Consider the following 18,017-nt stretch of genomic DNA (forward strand, 5'->3'; position numbering starts at 1 on the left):
CTAAAGGGAGCAGATTTCTTGCAATGCTACTAAATTATCTGCCTGGAGAAAATCAGTCTGCTGTAGAGCTGGGCGATATAAGATTTTTTCATATCACAATATGTTTTTTTGTTTTTTTTTTTTCATTTCAGGCGATAACGATATCTATCACGATATAAGCCAAATAACTATATTTGTAAGATTTAAATGTGCCGTTGCTCACAAGTAAAATGTGAAATAATCAGCAGCGTATTTTGATTTAAATATTTATTTCCCATAATAAGTTCAACAGGGTAGATGTACTTAAGGAACATGAGACTTTTTCAGATAAATAAAGGCAAATATTGCAAACTACACAAAAGGCAGCCGCTAAAGCGTTTAAGTTTCAAAATAGAACAAACGAAACAGGCTACTAAATTTTCAATTCAACTTAGAAACAAAATATTAATTCAAAAAATAAATCTTAGTTTGTTTTACAGAAGAACAGACAAAATTGACTAACTTTTGTCAATATCAAATAAACTGAGAACTAAAAGGAAATTCTCGATCTCTCCTTGTTGCATAGCTTAGCTTTTCAAACAGTTTTAACAGTTACTTTAGTCTGACAAAAGCCGAATGACGAATTAGCGCTTCCAGTCAGAGATTGAGCATGCACCGGTTTATTGTATTTCCAGACTTGCTTTTGGCACAATTTACAGTGCCAAAACACTGGCTGTTGTGAAATCCGTGGTAGCTGTTTTTTGTTGGTTCATCTTCCTTGAGAGCAGGGAGTGTGGGGGCATTTCTCCTTATTTTTATTTTCCTTATGTTGCACGCCGGTTTTCCCTGGGCTGGGGTGTAACAAACGTTAACTAGTAATGACTTCATGAACTTCTTCACAAATAAAATTTTAATCATTAAAGAAAAAATTACCAATAATCATCCCACAGATGTAATATTATCTACAGCTACTCTTAGTATCATTGATGTTAAGTTACTCTTTTTCTCCAATTGATCTTTCTGAGTTAACTTCAATAATTACTTCCTCCAAACCATCAACGTGTTTTTTTAGATCCCTTTAAACAGCTGCTGTGATTTGCGGTCTCTTATTTTGCACCTTGTTCATTGAAAAACCTTCAGAGCACTTTAACAGAACAGAACTGAATAGCCCTTTATTGTCAATGTACAAAGAAATTATTGGTGATCCAGACCAACTGTGCAGGAGTAAAATATAAATAGCCAGCAGCTGCTTGTCTTTGTCTCCCTGGGGTATTCAGAGCTCTAATAAAGACTGTTGTAACTGAAGACTGTTATTCATAAACTAGACTTTGTATTTGTATTATTTTGTTTTATGTGTTTTAATGTTGTATTTGATTTTTAACTTGTAACACTGTAATAATATGCCTTCCTCGCCAAGTCTCCCCTGATGTTAATCTCAAGGGATCCCTGATTAAATAAAAATAAATAAATATGAGGTCTTTAGGATAAAATAAGAAAGGAGTTTTTAAAAGCCAACTCAAGTAATAAATGCATGAACCAGTTTTTCTACATCACTCTGAGATAGGATGTTAGCATGTTTTATCCATGTCCAAATGCAAGTAAACAGTCCTACAGATTTTGATAAAATGTGCATTGAAAGACCTATCCTGGTCAAAAATGACTCCAACATTCCTCACACAAAGGTCTAGCAGGATACGAATGGTGAGTTATGTTAATAAACAAAGCTGAACAGAAGAATATACAGAAATCATAAAAGATGCTGCTTGATGTAAAAATTGGAGTCGTTGCCTCAATTCTGAAACCCTGATCCAAACAGAAACACAGTTGATGCTGGCACAAAGGCAAATCATGAACCGTTTGCTCTATACCTGTCATGATCAATATGCTGGTCAGCGTCATAGATGCAGAAAGGCTTATCAATGGTGGTGCATTCATTCATGAACTCTATAGAGCCTCCAGTGTCAGCAGATATGTCGCAGATGGCCAGCAGCCTGCAGGAAGACAGAAAAGAAAACACTTATGAGGGTATAGCAGGCTGTGGGGTAAGGTGATCCAAACGGGTATGTCCTACAGGGAGGAGGCCCCAGCACAGACCCGGGACACGCTGAAGAGATCTATTGGCTGGCCTGGGAAAGGTTTGATGTTTCCTCAGATAAGTGGGGTGCCTCTGCCAACTATAGATAAGCAGAAAAAAATGGCTGGATGATTTGTTTTATTATTTTAGATGTTAATTTTATTGAAGATGTCATGAGAAGTCATGAATCACAATGCTTTTGTTTGTTTTTCAGATGTTATTTTGCCATATTTTAGTAATACGTGAACAGCTTTTGTAGTAACATGTTTTCATATTTATTCTCATATTTAACATCTCAAAAAGTTGATTCAGTTCATCTACACGTAGCGTTTTCAGTGGCAAAAAATGTTTCATCGCTCATCCACATGACTTCTTTGGTCTCAGCTGATTGCAGGTTTCCCCAACCTTATAAACAGTATATTTGCATAATGACTAAAACTAGCACCACTGAAGAACAATGAGGTCAGTTTCTTGATCATTAATATACAAAATGTCATGACCATTGATCAACAATTACTGATCAAAGACAAAAACATTATCATCCTTCTGGCAGACAAGGGTAGGTACACGGTTTTGCTAAACCAGAAACTATCATGAGAAAATTTTCTTGCTGCTCGGTTACAAAAATACTTGAAACAAGACCAGGAAGTGACTAAAGGAAGAGGGTGATAGATTGTCTGAAGCAGTTAGAACAAGACAATACTACTGACCGGATGTCATTTTTTAATTAATTAATTTTATTTTTATTTTTTATTTTATTTGGTTTTTATTTATATATAATGTATTTTTATTATTTAGTTCCAATGATACAAAAGTCTTGTGTGATGTTACGTCTGTCTCATTTATGTTCCAGTCACTGAAGCAGGGGAGGCAGTTCACAAGAGATTACAGGATGACCCCAACCTCAACAATAGGACTCCTCTCAGCACCGACCAAGTGTGTTTGCTCTTGGAACTCTGACTTCATTCCACATATTTCACAATAGTTAGTACTACAGACTAAAACATGGGTGGGCCTTTGGCTCCCCAGTTTTACCCATTGTAGCCAACTTTTACATGGAAGAATTGGAAAAGAGTGCTCTGTTATCCTACCCTGGAACACCATCAAGTCATTGGTTCAGGTATCATTATCATTTCATTATCATTTTTATTTATGAACTGAACAGAAACAGAAATACAAAATAAATAGTACCAAATAACTTATCATTTATAATATTAATACCAAATAATGGTCATACTGTATTAAATGCCAGTGAACACAAATGTGTTTTAGATGTGTCATCTGTAGGGGGACATTATTCCACAGTTTAGGCACTACAAACCCAAATGCTCGATTGCCTCTGTGAACGAGCCTACACCTTGGTATGGCTAAAAGCAAAAGATCATTTGAACTAAGAGATCTAGAAGTCGGATAAGGCTTCAACAGGTAAGACAAATACCCAGTAGCCTGTCCATTTGGAGCTTAGTAGGTCAACAATAAAATTTTAAAACCAATTCTGAAGTGAACAGGGAGCCAGTGAAGAGAGAGAGAGAGAGGCAAGCACTGGTGAAATATGTTCATGTCTTTTAGTTCACATCAGAAGACGAGCTGCAGCATTCTGGACCAACTGCAGTCTTGGATGGGAGGTCTGACTAACTCCAATATATAAGAAGTTACAATAGTCCAGCTGGGATCTAATAAAAAGGTAAAGGTATATGGATGACACCTGAGTGAAAATCAAATCTCAGGACATACCACAATTCACTGATCACATTAACTGTGGACCAACTGCTTCCTAAGCAAAAACCCTTAGTGATTTCTCATCTGTCAGGAGTATTAGAACAGCTGAGACATATTTTCTCTAAACACCACGTCAGTCAGCTGAAACTGAAGAAGTCACTTGGATGACTGACGAAACCTTTCTCCCACTGAAAACGCTACCTCCAGATGATTTTCTTTTAAGATTTCCTTACCTGGATGATTGAACATCAAGACATTTTTCTTCTTTGTTATTGAAGAATGTGATAACTGGTTTGAAATGCGTTTGTTATTGTTTTTCATTAAACGGTTTTCAAATGTAACTTCAAACCTGAGTGCTTCTTAGTGTTAGACCAGTTGGTTAGTCTAATTTTTTTTTCTTGTTTAGTCAACTAAGAAATTAGTCGCCAGGAATATCCCTAAAAGATAAACATGCAATCGCTGTTGAGATGCAGTAGCTACCACCACAGTACTTTTATTCATTCAGTAGAAAAAGATTTCCAGCCTGTATTTGTGATTTTCCTGTGCTGTGTTCTTACTTGTGAGGAAGCTTAGGTGATCCCTCGTTGTATGCAGATGAGGATTTTTGTGGTCTCATGAGCATCTGAGCGTCCAGTCGCCTGAGGAGTCGAGGAGTGTGGGGGTCCCAATAAATACCATTGATCAGACAGGTTGTATAGGGTGCTACCTATAGTCAGGAAGAAACCATGGTCCAGTCATTCACTATGTGTTGAACTACAGTGTGTCAGCCATTCAGTAGTGCTTTTGAAATCTCAACTGTAATTTAAATCTACAACTACAATTCTGAAAAAGTTGGAATGGTGTGTAAAATACATATTACACATTTTCTACAACACAAAACAAAAAAATATAATACCCTGAACTGCATTAAATAATACACCAACAATAAACAGTAAGTCTCTCTCTTCTAAGTCCCTGCGAGTAAACAGTTTTATAATTGATAAATTTTTATTTATTTATTCATTTTTTTATTTATTTATTTTTGCCGCCTGTCCCATTTGGTTCTTTTGCCATCAGAATTATTGTCTGAAGGCCAAAAAAGACGCCCAACAGATTTACTTTACCTTTTTTTTTTTTTTTTTTTTTTTTTTTCTCTAAATGACATCAGAAACAGCAGTATGCGACATTACGTGATGGCAGAGCTTCAGTTCATCCTTTGTCATTTTTTTTATTTTTTTTTTTATTTATTTTTTTTTAATAAATAGGACAGGGGGAATGAATGAGAGAGAGAGGGGGAGAGAAAGAAAGAAAACCAAAGGGGAGAAGAGACGGTGAGAAGGGGGGGGAAGAGAGACAAAAAAAAAAAAAAAAAAAAACTCCTGGGTCACCTGTATGGAGAAAAAAAACAAACAAACAAACAAACAAAAACAAACAGAGGAGACAGCAAACAACAAAGAGCAACATAATAATAGAGAAAACAAAGCACCATCACAATAAACTAGCTAGTCATAGATATCAGTATTTACTAAGTAATAAACGATATTGTGCAGCACGCAAGATAGACAGCGCACAGTGTGCTTTGAGGCAGCAGCCAAGAAAGCTTTAGTCCGCGTCTGTGAATACCCATGTGTGCATACCTGTGTGGATCAGCATGCTTGCATTCCAAAGGTTTCTCCATGTAATGATCTGCTAGGGAGTGTGGGGGGGCCACAGCCCCGTCCTCCAGGGTGTGAAGCGGGTATGGAGGAGATCAAAACTCCAGACATCCAGAGGCCCCCAGAACACAAGAGACCATGGAAGACCAACAGAGGGGCAGCCGCGCCACTGTCCCAGTAAGAGCTGAGGAGAGTCCCAGATGAGGGCTCGCCCAGCAGCCGCGGAGCAGAAGTCAGGGGGAGTTGCAGTGACGCGCCCGTGAGCTCCGCCGGCCCCCAGCTGCGCCTGAGTGACCGAGCCCTAGGCCGAGAGGCCGGGGGCACCCCACCTCCAAAGGGGCCCGAGCGAGCCCCAGGCCCCGACAAGCGGCCGCCAAGGAGTGAGCCGGTGTGTACCCGGACGCCCACCCCCAGACACAAAGAACCACCAACACACCGACACCTGAGGGAGTCCGCCACCGGCAGGGGAAGTGGTGGTGGGTGGAGATAGGCCTCCAAACCTTGGAGGGCCTGAGGTGTCCCCAGAGAGGTGGCGTCTGATACCCAACCTGACATATAGACACAGACATACAGGCACACACAGACACAAACATCCATTCCCACCCTCATGCTCTCATATGCACTCACTCCACACTCAACCAACGTGGAGACAGACATAAAGAGACGCTGTACACACAATCGCACTCCCCAAGCGTACTCTACAAACCGGGTCTAGGTACCCTTGCCCCTGGAGGGGGGAATTGCACCCAGACCCAGGTGGTGTTACCCTTTTCCCTGCGGTGGGGAGAGGCAGACCACCCCGACTCCGCAGCAGCAGGGAGGCCCCACACCCCAGACCGCAGTCGGACGGCCAACTCCTCCTACTAGCCCTCCCGCTCCAGCAGGCCGCAGAGAATGGGGGTGGGAGAAGACTCCAAACCTCCCTCCACCCGCTCATTGTAGTGTTGATGCATATGTGTTCTAAGGTGCAATTAAAACCCAGGAGGGCATGGAGCTACCTGCCAAGGAGCAGCAGGTAAGCGCATAGTCCCTCCTGCTAACCCTCAATGACTAAGTGTATTTAAAATTGAGAGGTGGGCAACGACGTCAGCGGTGAGGTATACACCCTGATGGTGATTTGGACTCCGTGATTGTGCCCACCCCCAAGATCCTATATGTATGTGTAATGAGAGTGTGAATAATGTGAATGTCTAAGTTGTGGGATAAAATTGAGGCAGAGGTAGCCAGAAGGGGACAGGGGGGGGGGGGGGGGGGGGGGGGGGGGGTAGCCTCCTCTGCACCCTGGTGACATACCCCCACTCCAAGGCCCTGCATGTGTGGGTGGTTGTGGAGGAGCGGGAAGAGGGAGGCAGCTGGAGATGGGGAGGGAAGGAAGGGAGGGGCAGGTAACCCCTCCCTGGGGCCAGCTCCCCCGCTGACCCCAGTAGGCACTCCCACCCTCCGCGACCCGCCAGGGAAGGGGGGCCCAGGCCCATCAGACCGGGGCCCAGTGCAGTAGCGCCCCCCGGCTCCACAGAGCCCTGGACAGTCCACCCAACCCCACCACAGAGAAAACTGCACCCACCCCACCAACCACACATCTTCCAGACTACATAAGACGGTAAACGCCCAGGCTGAGATCTTCCTCCACCTCTCCTGTATCTCCCCCTCCTGCAGAGAGTTCCTGAGAGAAGAAAGCTCCTGCAAGATGTGACCATCCCCCCACCAGTTGAAGAGCCCCCCAGGCGGCTCGATGCACCGGCGGCACCCTGCTCCAGGGCCGGGCCCCCATGCACCCCCCCCCCCCCAACCCCGGCAACACACCAACCAGGACCCGAGCCCCCGAGGCCCGGCCCGGGCCCCAGCCCAGAGACGGAGCGCCCCCAGAACCTCACGCCCATCCCGGACCCACCCAGGGGCAGCCAGGTTGCCAGGTCAGTAACCCGCGTCCGTCAGCACAGACCCTCCCCTAGCCCCACTGCACGCAGCCGCGAGGAAACAGTCACCTGAGAGCCAACAGAGCCCTCAACCGGACGTGACCGCTACCCCGGGTTGAGTCCCCCAAGGAAGATGCCTCCGGGGAACCCCCCGACGCCCTAAGCCTGTCCCTACCCCCTCACCAATCACAACAGTGAAGGCGGGACCAAACTATGACCCCCCACCCCCACTAGGTGATGGAGCTGATAAAAGGGGCCCAGAGCAATTGATCTAATGTGGTGGCAGAGGCTGTGTCAAGACTAATGTAATCTAATAGATAATTTCTATATTGGTTAGAATTAAGATTATTTTTATTTTTCCAGTTCATGAGGACATGAGTATTTGACTTTAAAACATGTTGTATGACTACTTTAGGCTTGGTGTTTGATCACAACTGTTTTAATTTCATGTCACCTGTTATTTGACTGCTACCTAATGTGGAGATCAGGGAAATATTTTACTGCTACTATTCATAACCATCATTACCATTACATTAATTATCATTTCATCAAAGCATTTATTCAATAGATTACACATGTTCTTAGTTAAGATTATTACACCTATCACAGAGAGCTTCTGTCTGGTAAAAGGTCAGAAGCGTCAACGGGCGGGGTGAGGCCGAGTGCATTTTGAGGTCGAGACACACACACACACACACAAACAGTAGTTAGACTCATGTTTAGATAAGAGTTCAAATAATAGTTTGCAAAACCTTTTAACTGTAAGATTATGTCTGCCTAAGGGACAGTTTGTTCCAGGAGATAATCAGAATCAGAATGGGTTTATTGCCAGATGTTGAGGTTTACAACATTAGGAAATTGCTGCGGTGCTTCAGTGCAGACAATAAGAATTAAAGTGCTATGTAGAAAGAAAGATATGTGCATGAGATATACATGAGATATATACATGAGAATAAGAATTATGAGTGCTACGTAGAAAGATATATACATGAGTGCAGGTGGTGATCAGTGCCAAACATGAAATGATGCAGTGACACAGCGTAGGGTCATGTGTTAGTGGCGGGGACAATCATGTGGTTATTGTTCATGTGTCCAACAGCAGAGGGGAAGAAACTGTTCTTGTGGCGAGAGGTTCTGGTGCGAATGGACCGGAGCCTCCTGCCTGAGGGGAGCAGGTCAAACAGACTGTGTCCAGGGTGAGAAGGGTCAGCTGAGATCCGGGCTGCACGCCCCAGTGTCCTGGAGGTGTACAGGTCCTGCAGAGATGGGAGTCTGCAGCCAATCACCTTCTCAGCAGAGCGCACAACACGCTGCAGTCTCTGTTTGTCCCTGATAGTGGCTCCAGCGTACCACACGGTGATGGAGGAGGTGAGGATGGACTCGATGATTGCAGTGTAGAATTGCATCATCGTCCGTGTTGGCAGGTTGAATTTCTTCAGCTGCCTCAGGAAGTACATCCTCTGCTGGGCTTTCTTGATGACGGAGGTGATGGTGGGCTCCCACTTCAGGTCCTGGGTGATGGTGGTACCCAGGAAGCGGAATGAGTCCACAGAGGTGATGGGGGTGTCAGTCAGGATGATGGGGGGGAGTGGGGCTGTGTGCTTCCTGAAGTCCACAATAATCTCCACTGTCTTCTGGGCATTCAGCACCAGGTTGTTGTGGCTGCACCAAGACACCAGACGTTCAACCTCTCTCCTGTAGGCAGACTCGTCCCCGTCCGAGATGAGCCCAATGACGGTGGTGTCATCTGCGAACTTGATTAGCTTGACAGACTGGTGGGTGGAGGTGCAGCAGTTGGTGTACAGGGAGAAGAGCAGAGGAGAAAGAACACAGCCCTGAGGGGAGCCGGTGCTGATGGTCCGAGAGTCCGAGACATTCTTTCCCAGCCTCACATGCTGCTTCCTGTCCGTCAGGAAGTCAGTGATCCACCGGCAGATGGGATCAGGCACATTCATCCGGGAAAGCTTGCCTCGGAGATGGTCTGGAAGGATGGTGTTGAAGGCAGAGCTGAAGTCCACAAACAGGATCCTGGCGTAGGTTCCTGGGGAGTCCAGATGCTGCAGGATGAAGTGTAGGGCCATGTTGATGGCGTCGTCTACAGACCTGTTGGCTCTATATGCAAACTGCAGGGGGTCCAGGAGGGGGGCCGTGAGGGTCTTGAGATGGGAGAGAACTAGGCGCTCAAATGACTTCATGACCACAGATGTCAGAGCCACGGGTCTGTAGTCATTTAGTCCAGTGATCCTAGGTTTCTTGGGGACAGGGATTATGGTAGAGGACTTGAAGCAGGCAGGCACATGACATGCCTGCAGTGAGGAGTTGAAGATGCCAGAAAACACTGGGGCCAGCTCGTTTGCACAGTGTCTGAGGGTGGCAGGAGACACACCGTCTGGGCCGGGAGCTTTCCGAGCATTCAGACTCCTAAACTGCTTCCTCACATCTGTTTCATGAATATGAAGAGTTGTGGTCGGAGGAGGTGGTGTGAAATCCTCTTTTGTGTGGGGTGAGGGGGCGGGTGTTGCAGGTGAACAGTTTGAAGGTGGTGATGGCTCTAAGGAGGGGGGAGAGGTGGGGGAATGAGTGTCCAAAGTGCCTCTATTGTTGGGGTCGTTGGAGGTGTGAAGGCTGCCTGATGGCTCGTCAAAACGGCAGTAGAAGTTGTTAAGGGTGTTGGCTAAGAGCAAGTCATCAGTGGAGTGGGGGGTTTTAGGCTTATAGTTTGTAATATTCCTAAAACCTTTCCACACAGAGGCCGAGTCATTCTCTGAGATCTGCTGCTGCATCTTCTCAGAGTGCTGATGTTTGGCAATGTCCATTTCTTTAGTGAACCTGTACTTGGCCTCTCTGTAGCAGTCCCTGTCTCCGCTTCTGAACGCCTTACTCTTTTCCAGCCACAGCTTTTTGAGTTTAGGAGTAAACAAGCAAGAGTTAGAAGATTAATAGGAAGCACCTGGCCTCGAGACGGAGAAGATGTCCTTTTAAATGTGTCAAAAGTCGTCAACAGAACATTTGTGGTTTTTAAACTTGTGCATGTATTGTATCTGCTTTGACACATGAGGGGGCGTCATAAATAATACCCTGATGTTATAAAAACAACTGCTTGTGTATTATTGGGCGGAGATCAATGCTGTCTGTGTGCAATGTTCATCTCTCCACGTGTGTGTTCATTAAAATCATTGTTTGACTGACTCTCCTGGACCAATTGTTGTTTTTTGTGCTCACCCTCAATATTTGAACCCGTAACACTAACTTGAGCATTGTGCCTCACGTTAGGGAGTGTGTAGTTTAGTTTTTTTGTCCGATAACTTTGGAGAAACTTAGGCACCATTTTTACTGGCCTACTATGCCTAAAGATGTGGAATAATTTTGCTGCCACTCCAATTTTAAAGCATAGAGGAAATCTGGCTTTCCCAGTTGGAGTGCCCAGACTTCAGAATAACTTGCCACTTCAGAGTCTATACAGTCTTTCAAATTGCATATTAAAACTCACTTTTAATTCAAGTTCAGTTTGAGTACCATCAGGCTTGTTTTATCTTTGTTTGCTTTGTTTACATGTTAAATATATTGTCATTGCCTCATCATGTCTCATTTTTCTGTATTTGCTTTTCTATTGTGTTTTCTTGTTCATTAAGTAATTGTGAAGCTTTGGAAAAAGGATGGTATTAGTTATACTAAAATAAAGAAAATATTAAAAACAGCATTAATTGTGAAAGATTAAAATGGTAACTATGTGCATTTTAAAACTGACCTCACATATGCTTTTTGTTTTCTCAAATTAGTACTCCACACTATGGACTGTTCTCAGTCCAGCTATGGTTCCCCTACTGCTCTGCACACACAGCAACCTGCCACAGCTCAATATTCCATCTGCTACACGTTCAGCCTCCAAAAATTATTCATCTTTTATCTAACTATCGTCCACTAGTCACTATGGTATTGACAACTGATCGCTAATATGGATAAATATTGGATAATTACTAATAGATAAACACCTCTCATAACCAATATTATTCATTCCTCCCTGAACACTGGGATTGTTCCTGAAGCACTGAAAAAGGCTTCTGTTATTCCAACTCTCAAAAAGCCTGGTGCAGACCCCAATAACTTTGATAATCTTCGCCCTATATCAAATCTCCCCTTTATTTCAAAAATTCTTGAAAAAGTTGTCGCCGCCCAGCTTCATTTACATCTCAATGACCATAATCTCTATGAACAATTTCAATCTGGTTTCCGCCCCAATCATAGCACAGAAACTGCTCTGTTAAGAATTACCAATGACCTTCTGATGGCAGCTGATTCTGGTCTCCTATCCATTCTCTTCCTTCTTGATCTTAATGCGGCATTTGATACCATTTCTCACAATATTCTCCTGAACCGGTTAGCTTCCATCGGTATTAGTCATACCCCACTTACCTGGTTTACCTCCTATCTCTCAGACCGCACTCAGTTTATCCAACTTAAATCCCATTCTTCAACTCTCTATCCTGTGTCTGCTGGTGTGCCCCAGGGTTCAGTATTGGGGCCTCTTTTATTCATTATTTATATGCTTCCTCTTGGTTATATATTCCGAAAATATAATATAAATTTTCACTGTTATGCCGATGACACCCAGCTCTACCTTTCTTCTAAACCCAATTCATCCCTCCCACCTACCTCCCTCTCAGACTGTCTTATTGAGATTAGATCTTGGTTTTCCTCCAATTTCCTTAAACTTAACAGTAATAAAACTGAAGTTTTACTTGTTGGTACACCATCTATCTTAACCAAATCCCACAGCTTTTCCATTAACGTTGAAAATTCTCCCACCCTTCCCTCCCCTCAGGTTAAGAGTTTGGGTATCATACTTGATAATACTCTTTCATTCCAGTCTCACATTAATTACATAACACGGTCTGCATACTTCCATTTACGTAATATTCACCGACTCCGTCCCTTCCTCACTCCCCATGCTGCTGCCATCCTTGTCCATAGTCTGATTACGTCCCGTATTGATTACTGTAATTCCCTCCTATTTGGTCTCCCTAAAAAGTCCCTTCATAAACTTCAACTTCTTCAAAATTCCGCAGCTCGGGTCATAACTTATACTCCGTTAAGTGCTCATATTACCCCAGTTCTTCAGCAGCTTCACTGGTTGCCCATAGAAGCCAGGATAAGTTTTAAAATCTTACTTCTTACATACAAATGTATCCATAAAACTGCTCCTTCATATTTGTGTGACCTACTCCATATCACCACTGTTTCCCGCCCTCTCAGATCATCATCTGCCATTCATCTTACTGTTCCGTCCTCACACCTTATTACTATGGGGAACAGAGCTTTCAGTCGCTCTGCTCCTCGGCTCTGGAACTCTCTTCCTCCTGCACTAAGAAATATTGACTCCCTCTCCATATTCAAGACAAAGCTCAAAACACATCTGTTTAAACTGGCTTATTCGCTTTAATGCTGATTTTATTTGTTGTCACGCTCTGTTTTGTAATTTTAACTTTAACTTATTTTATGTATTTTATGACTATTGTTCCTTTTATTAATTGTGGGTTTTTTTGTAAGGTGACCTTGGGTTTCTGAAAGGCGCCCTCAAATAAAATGTATTATTATTATTATTAATGTCAATGTGTGTGCTGGTCAGGCTGACATTTATGATAACCGTATAATATTTTAGTGTTGTTGAAACGTGTTACAATGGAAAAATTAACTCTTGACCTCTTAACTCTGAACTCCTACAGGGGCTATGACACCAATAGAGTAAATTCACAGACTCCGCCCCCAGCACCATAGGCTTCAATCGAAGCTGAAGTGAAGCCGTTTCAAAACATTTTGCTCTACATATTTGAGTTGTTTGCTATGCTAGGCAAGTCATTTTTTCAAAGATTGTTTCAATTATTATTATTAGCTTTTACTTCTGTGGCTCTTTGGAGTTGAGACAAAGCTGTGTGAAAGGCATTAGCCATGTTGCTCGGCGATAGCATAATATTCTGTTTTAGCTAGCTGAAAGGTATTGTTTGCGGGCAAATACCACAGCCTTGAAAAAAAAGCTTGCATGTGAATTTTCAGTCAAATTTTTGGTCAAATACACCTAAAACAATGTCTAGAATGTGAAATGTTGGTATAATGGTGCTACTTGAAGCCTGAAAATGATCTCCCATAAAAAAAAAAAACCGCGCAAACAGCAGTAGCAGATGTCCTGACTGGGTTCTACGTTAGCATTTAGATCCCTCCAGAGTTTTGTGCACACGGTTTAGGTAAAAATGAAAAAGGTTGAGGCTTTACATTTAGTTCAGTATTACCTGTTGCCTGTGTCCTTGTCTTTTGGGAAAATACTTTACACAAGTAATGGCTCAAAGAGAATTCTTTTTTTTTTACTGTGCTGCAATTGATTTGTGCCACTAATTTTTATTCAATCTCCGCACAGGATATGCTTGTGAAGATGGAATATGGGGAAGAGCAGAAGTTCGTTGAAGTTCCACAAAGTGATGAATGAAAGACATGCATATTGTATTAAAGAAATAAGTGAGAGAATGCTGTTATTTGCATTTACCAGCTCACCTATGTCAGACCTTTTGATAAACAACATTCTAATGAAAGTGAGAACATGTATACTGTTACATCTTTCAGAAAATGTTTTGAAATTGTGGTGCACAGTTCAGAATAAATGTTTTTCAAAAACCATTGCGTCTTTTTAGTAAATGTTTATTTCCAAAAGAAATTTCTAGAAGTTCAGAACAGTAAAATTCCCGCTTTTTAGAATTAATTAGAAGAAAACTCTTACGTAGTTAAACTAAAATACTCTTTGAGAGTTAATATATAAACTCTTAACACCTAGTAAGCATTAGTAAGTGTTAAATTATCAACTCCAGACAGATTTGGTGTTTAACACTAAATCAGAGTTAACGTACCAACTCTCCAAAAAGAGTTAAATTAACACTCTCTGGTGTGGACCCATATAGACACTTTAATAGTGTTGAAATCAAATCTGACAGTGTTAATTTGGACATGCCAGAGACAAACTTAACACTACAGCTGCAACTATCTTACTTAGGTTTTAATGTTGATTAATATCTAAGCATTGACTTTTTGAAAACCCAACCTTAAATATGTTGGCAATACATCGCTAAGTAGCTTATTATTTTAATGTATCTGACTGATTTCACTGGGTGACATTAATTCACGGGGCACATTCCTCATAAAGCAGATAAGACAGTTACAGACAGTTCCATCACACTGGAAAAAAGTCTTAAGCGAATCTGAGTCCAAATGGTGTGTGTCTCTATGTTAGCCAGGATGTACCCTGCCACTCGCCATGTGGCAGAGCAATAGTTCTCAAGGCCTTCTGAAGGCCAAAGTTTTTCTTTGGTTACTTTTTCACTCATTTTTTAGTCCAGTCCATGATGATTTTCAGAGGGATGGGTTTCTTGTTTGTTAAACCACTTAAAACCGACACATGATTTAAAGGCAAAAACACCTAACTCAAGAGATGAATGAATTATGGGTCTATGCATAATACAGAACCTAGCAAAGAACCAATTTTAAAATATAATATAAAAAGCTAATAACTAATAACTAGTTATTGGCTAATAGCTATTAGCCAATAACTTGCATATCTTGCCTGGTATGCATTACATTAGAAAAAGTCTTTTTGAGGAAACTGGACAAGTGGAGGACAAAAGAAGTGGCAAGCCTAAAAATAAAAAAAACAAATCTACAACAGATGAACACTATGTTTTCCATTTTTCTCCTCAACACTAGGGCTGTTCGATATAACTATATATATATCAGATGATGATATAAAAACGTCTATCGTTTCATTTTACGCTATCGTTTGTTTCGTGGTGTCGCAAAATAAACTGTTTACGGCAATATTTTTTAATCGTTTTGATGGTCACTGTAGTGGCTATATTAATTTCTTAAAGTTCTCTCTTTCTCTTATATTTTATATAACCACACTACAGACGGACAAGCGCCTGTTTTTATGCGTTGTCGTTAGCAACAACGACGGTAACACCATCGCGTGTCCGCTTGTTTATGTTTCACATAAACCTTTCACAATAAAGCTCAAGATCCTGTTGAGACTTTTCAAAATAAACTGAATCACGTGAAAGAGCAGATTATTTACAGATGAGAATTAAAAAAGAGCCGCCAGTTGCTAAAAAATAAACCTTAGACTCAAACGTTAGAACAGGCTTTTCCCCGCAGCACGCCGTGTAATAAATACTCACAAAAAAAACGGCGCCCTTTACAACTTATGTCTAAAAATGTATTGTTTCATGCATCTGTTAAAACACTCGACTCCAGCTACATGATGCGCAGCTGGAAACACTTTACGCAAGACGAGATTCACAGAATTTACAGAAAATGTTACATTTTTGTGATTTATATCGTTATCGGGATGATAGATGTCTTATATCGGGATATGAGATTTTGGTCATATCGCATAGCCCTACTCAACACCATACCTAACCAACACCTCATCGTCTCCTCAGTTCACTTAACCTACATGTCCCTGAGGACACTCTCTGCCACTTCATCTAACAACTTCTGCATCCAGTAATGCCATTTCTGCATGCATGTACATTTCCAGAATTCCATATTCTTTTCTAACCGACATCCAATCTGTGGGTCAAATGCACTAACAATATTCACACCTTCATTTTCCAGCTTCAAATTCATGATGCTGTCTGACACTATTCTTTCAAGATTACCCCTACTCCTTTCCATTTGCTCTCTACAGCAAAGTAGAACAGTCCAAATCCAGTGCTACTGACCTTGCTACCCTTCCACCTGGCCTCATGCACAAACAATAACTCACTCTTCCTTCTCTCCATGTCAGTGAGCTCTCTCTCTTTACCAGTCATAGACCCTCCTTTTAAAGTCCCAACTCTCCCCTCCATAATCACATACCTTACCCCTTTCCTTTCCCTAATCTCTAATAATCTATATAAAAACATAGGGATTACCATGGTAAACACAGATCTAGAACCCTGCAAGTGGGCTTTATATTTCTACTTAAATGACACATCAATACAGCATGTGTTTTGAAATGCCAGCACAACTTGACTTATTCATGTCTTATGTGGGCAGCACGGAGGTCAGCAAGAAGGTCCTGAGTTCAATTACACCATCAGACCGGGGTCGTTCTGTGTGGAGTTTGCATGTTCTCCCCGTGTTTGCATGGGTTCCCTCCAGGTACTCCGGCTTCCTCCCACCGTCCAAAGACATGCAGTTTGTGGGGATAGGTTAACTGATTAATCCAAATTGCCCATAGGTGTGAATGCGGGAGTGAATGTGAGCGCTGTCATGTGGCTGTCTGTCTCTGTGTGTTAGCCCTGCAACAGACTGGCGACCTGTCCAGGGTGTACCTCGCCTCTCGCCCTAGGACAACTGGGATAGGCTCGAGCACCTATCCTGAAAAGGATAAGCGGAAGCGAATGGATGGATGGATGGATGGATGTTGCTGACTGAAGTAGAGGACAAGGCCCCTGAATAACAGACGGGGGTTGGAGTAATGTTGTAAGCAGGTCTTAGTGACAGACAAAAATTAAGAAACTCACGCTGGTCCTGAAGTGGGAAGTGTACAGTTCTGGATGGATCTCGTACTCAATGGGGTCATAGATGCCGTCACTCTTTCTTACAAGGTGGTGGTGTCGGCTAAGGACGGTGGCATACACTTTGGTCATATCTGGCAAGAAAACATACAGTTTGCTCTAGTTAAATTACATAATATAACTTAATGATAGTGATAAAAACGAACAAACACAATTGCATAATAAAAGGTTGTAGGAATACAGTTAGCTTTAGCCATAAATTAGTATATATCTAATCTTAATGTCACATTAATGATTCTAGTAATATTTTGACTTAATCTTTAATGATAATACAGTGAACTGACTTTGAATCCTAATAATTAGAGAGGTTTACTGTGGTGCAGGGCTCTAGACTAACTTTTTGCCATGGGCGTACCGGTACGCCTAACTTTAAAAAGTTAGGCGTACCGGCACAAAAGTTAGGCGCACACAAATTTTATAATAATTTATAAAATATAATGTGTTTTTCTGGATACACTGTGCTTTTTCAGCATTCAAAGATTGATGACACCGTGTCAGAGCACTGGCTATGAATTTCAGAAGGATCAGGCCTTAACTTAACAGAAAAGTGAGCAATAGTTCTTTTCCTATTGCAGCTACATCCACTTCTGTCGTGCCTAGGCTGCTCACTAGGGCTGGGTATCATCACTGATTTCTATAATCCATTCGATTCCGGTTTTCAAAGTCCCGATTCGATTCAACTTAGCCTCAGACAGTCAGAAATATTATAATTCTGATCATTTATCAGTACTGACTTCATCAGAATTGTGAAAATCACAGCAGATGCCTTTGTGTGAAAGTAACTGAGAATAAAACACAGAAAAACATGAAGGAGATTTTCCTGGTCTGGCTTTTTATAGCAGATAACCTTAAAAATATTCTACAATGTTCTGCATATAAAGTTTAAATTTCTTCAGTATTGAACAACAGAAAAAACAGGCTTTCTTGTCCGAGGTCATTTAAGTGAAAAAAAGAAAAAGAAAAGAAAAAGACAGCAGCCACAGCGCTGTAAACAACGGTAGACTGGTGGGTAATAAGTGAATGAATAATACAGAAAACAGAGATTGGAGACAGGAAACTGTTCTTGAAGTACAGAGAGAGATAGAGAGAGAGCTAGCTGTGCATGAAGTGTGATTTT

The 18,017-nt window shown here is 42.0% G+C and overlaps 1 protein-coding gene across 2 annotated transcripts in view; it reads right to left on the reverse strand.

The window, feature by feature from the left end:
* Positions 1-18,017, reverse strand: part of aass (aminoadipate-semialdehyde synthase) — a 104,513-nt gene that overhangs the window by 32,683 nt on the left and 53,813 nt on the right. For both annotated transcript variants that reach the window (XM_026174889.1, XM_026174888.1), the window contains exons 8-10: positions 16,847-16,974; positions 4,309-4,457; positions 1,827-1,949 (exon numbers count right to left, since the gene is read on the reverse strand). In XM_026174889.1, coding sequence (XP_026030674.1) covers positions 1,827-1,949; positions 4,309-4,457; positions 16,847-16,974 — 400 coding nt within the window. The remainder of the gene's footprint in view (positions 1-1,826; positions 1,950-4,308; positions 4,458-16,846; positions 16,975-18,017) is intronic.

Source organism: Astatotilapia calliptera, chromosome 7, assembly GCF_900246225.1.
Source record: "Astatotilapia calliptera chromosome 7, fAstCal1.2, whole genome shotgun sequence".
Lineage (NCBI taxonomy): Eukaryota > Metazoa > Chordata > Actinopteri > Cichliformes > Cichlidae > Astatotilapia > Astatotilapia calliptera.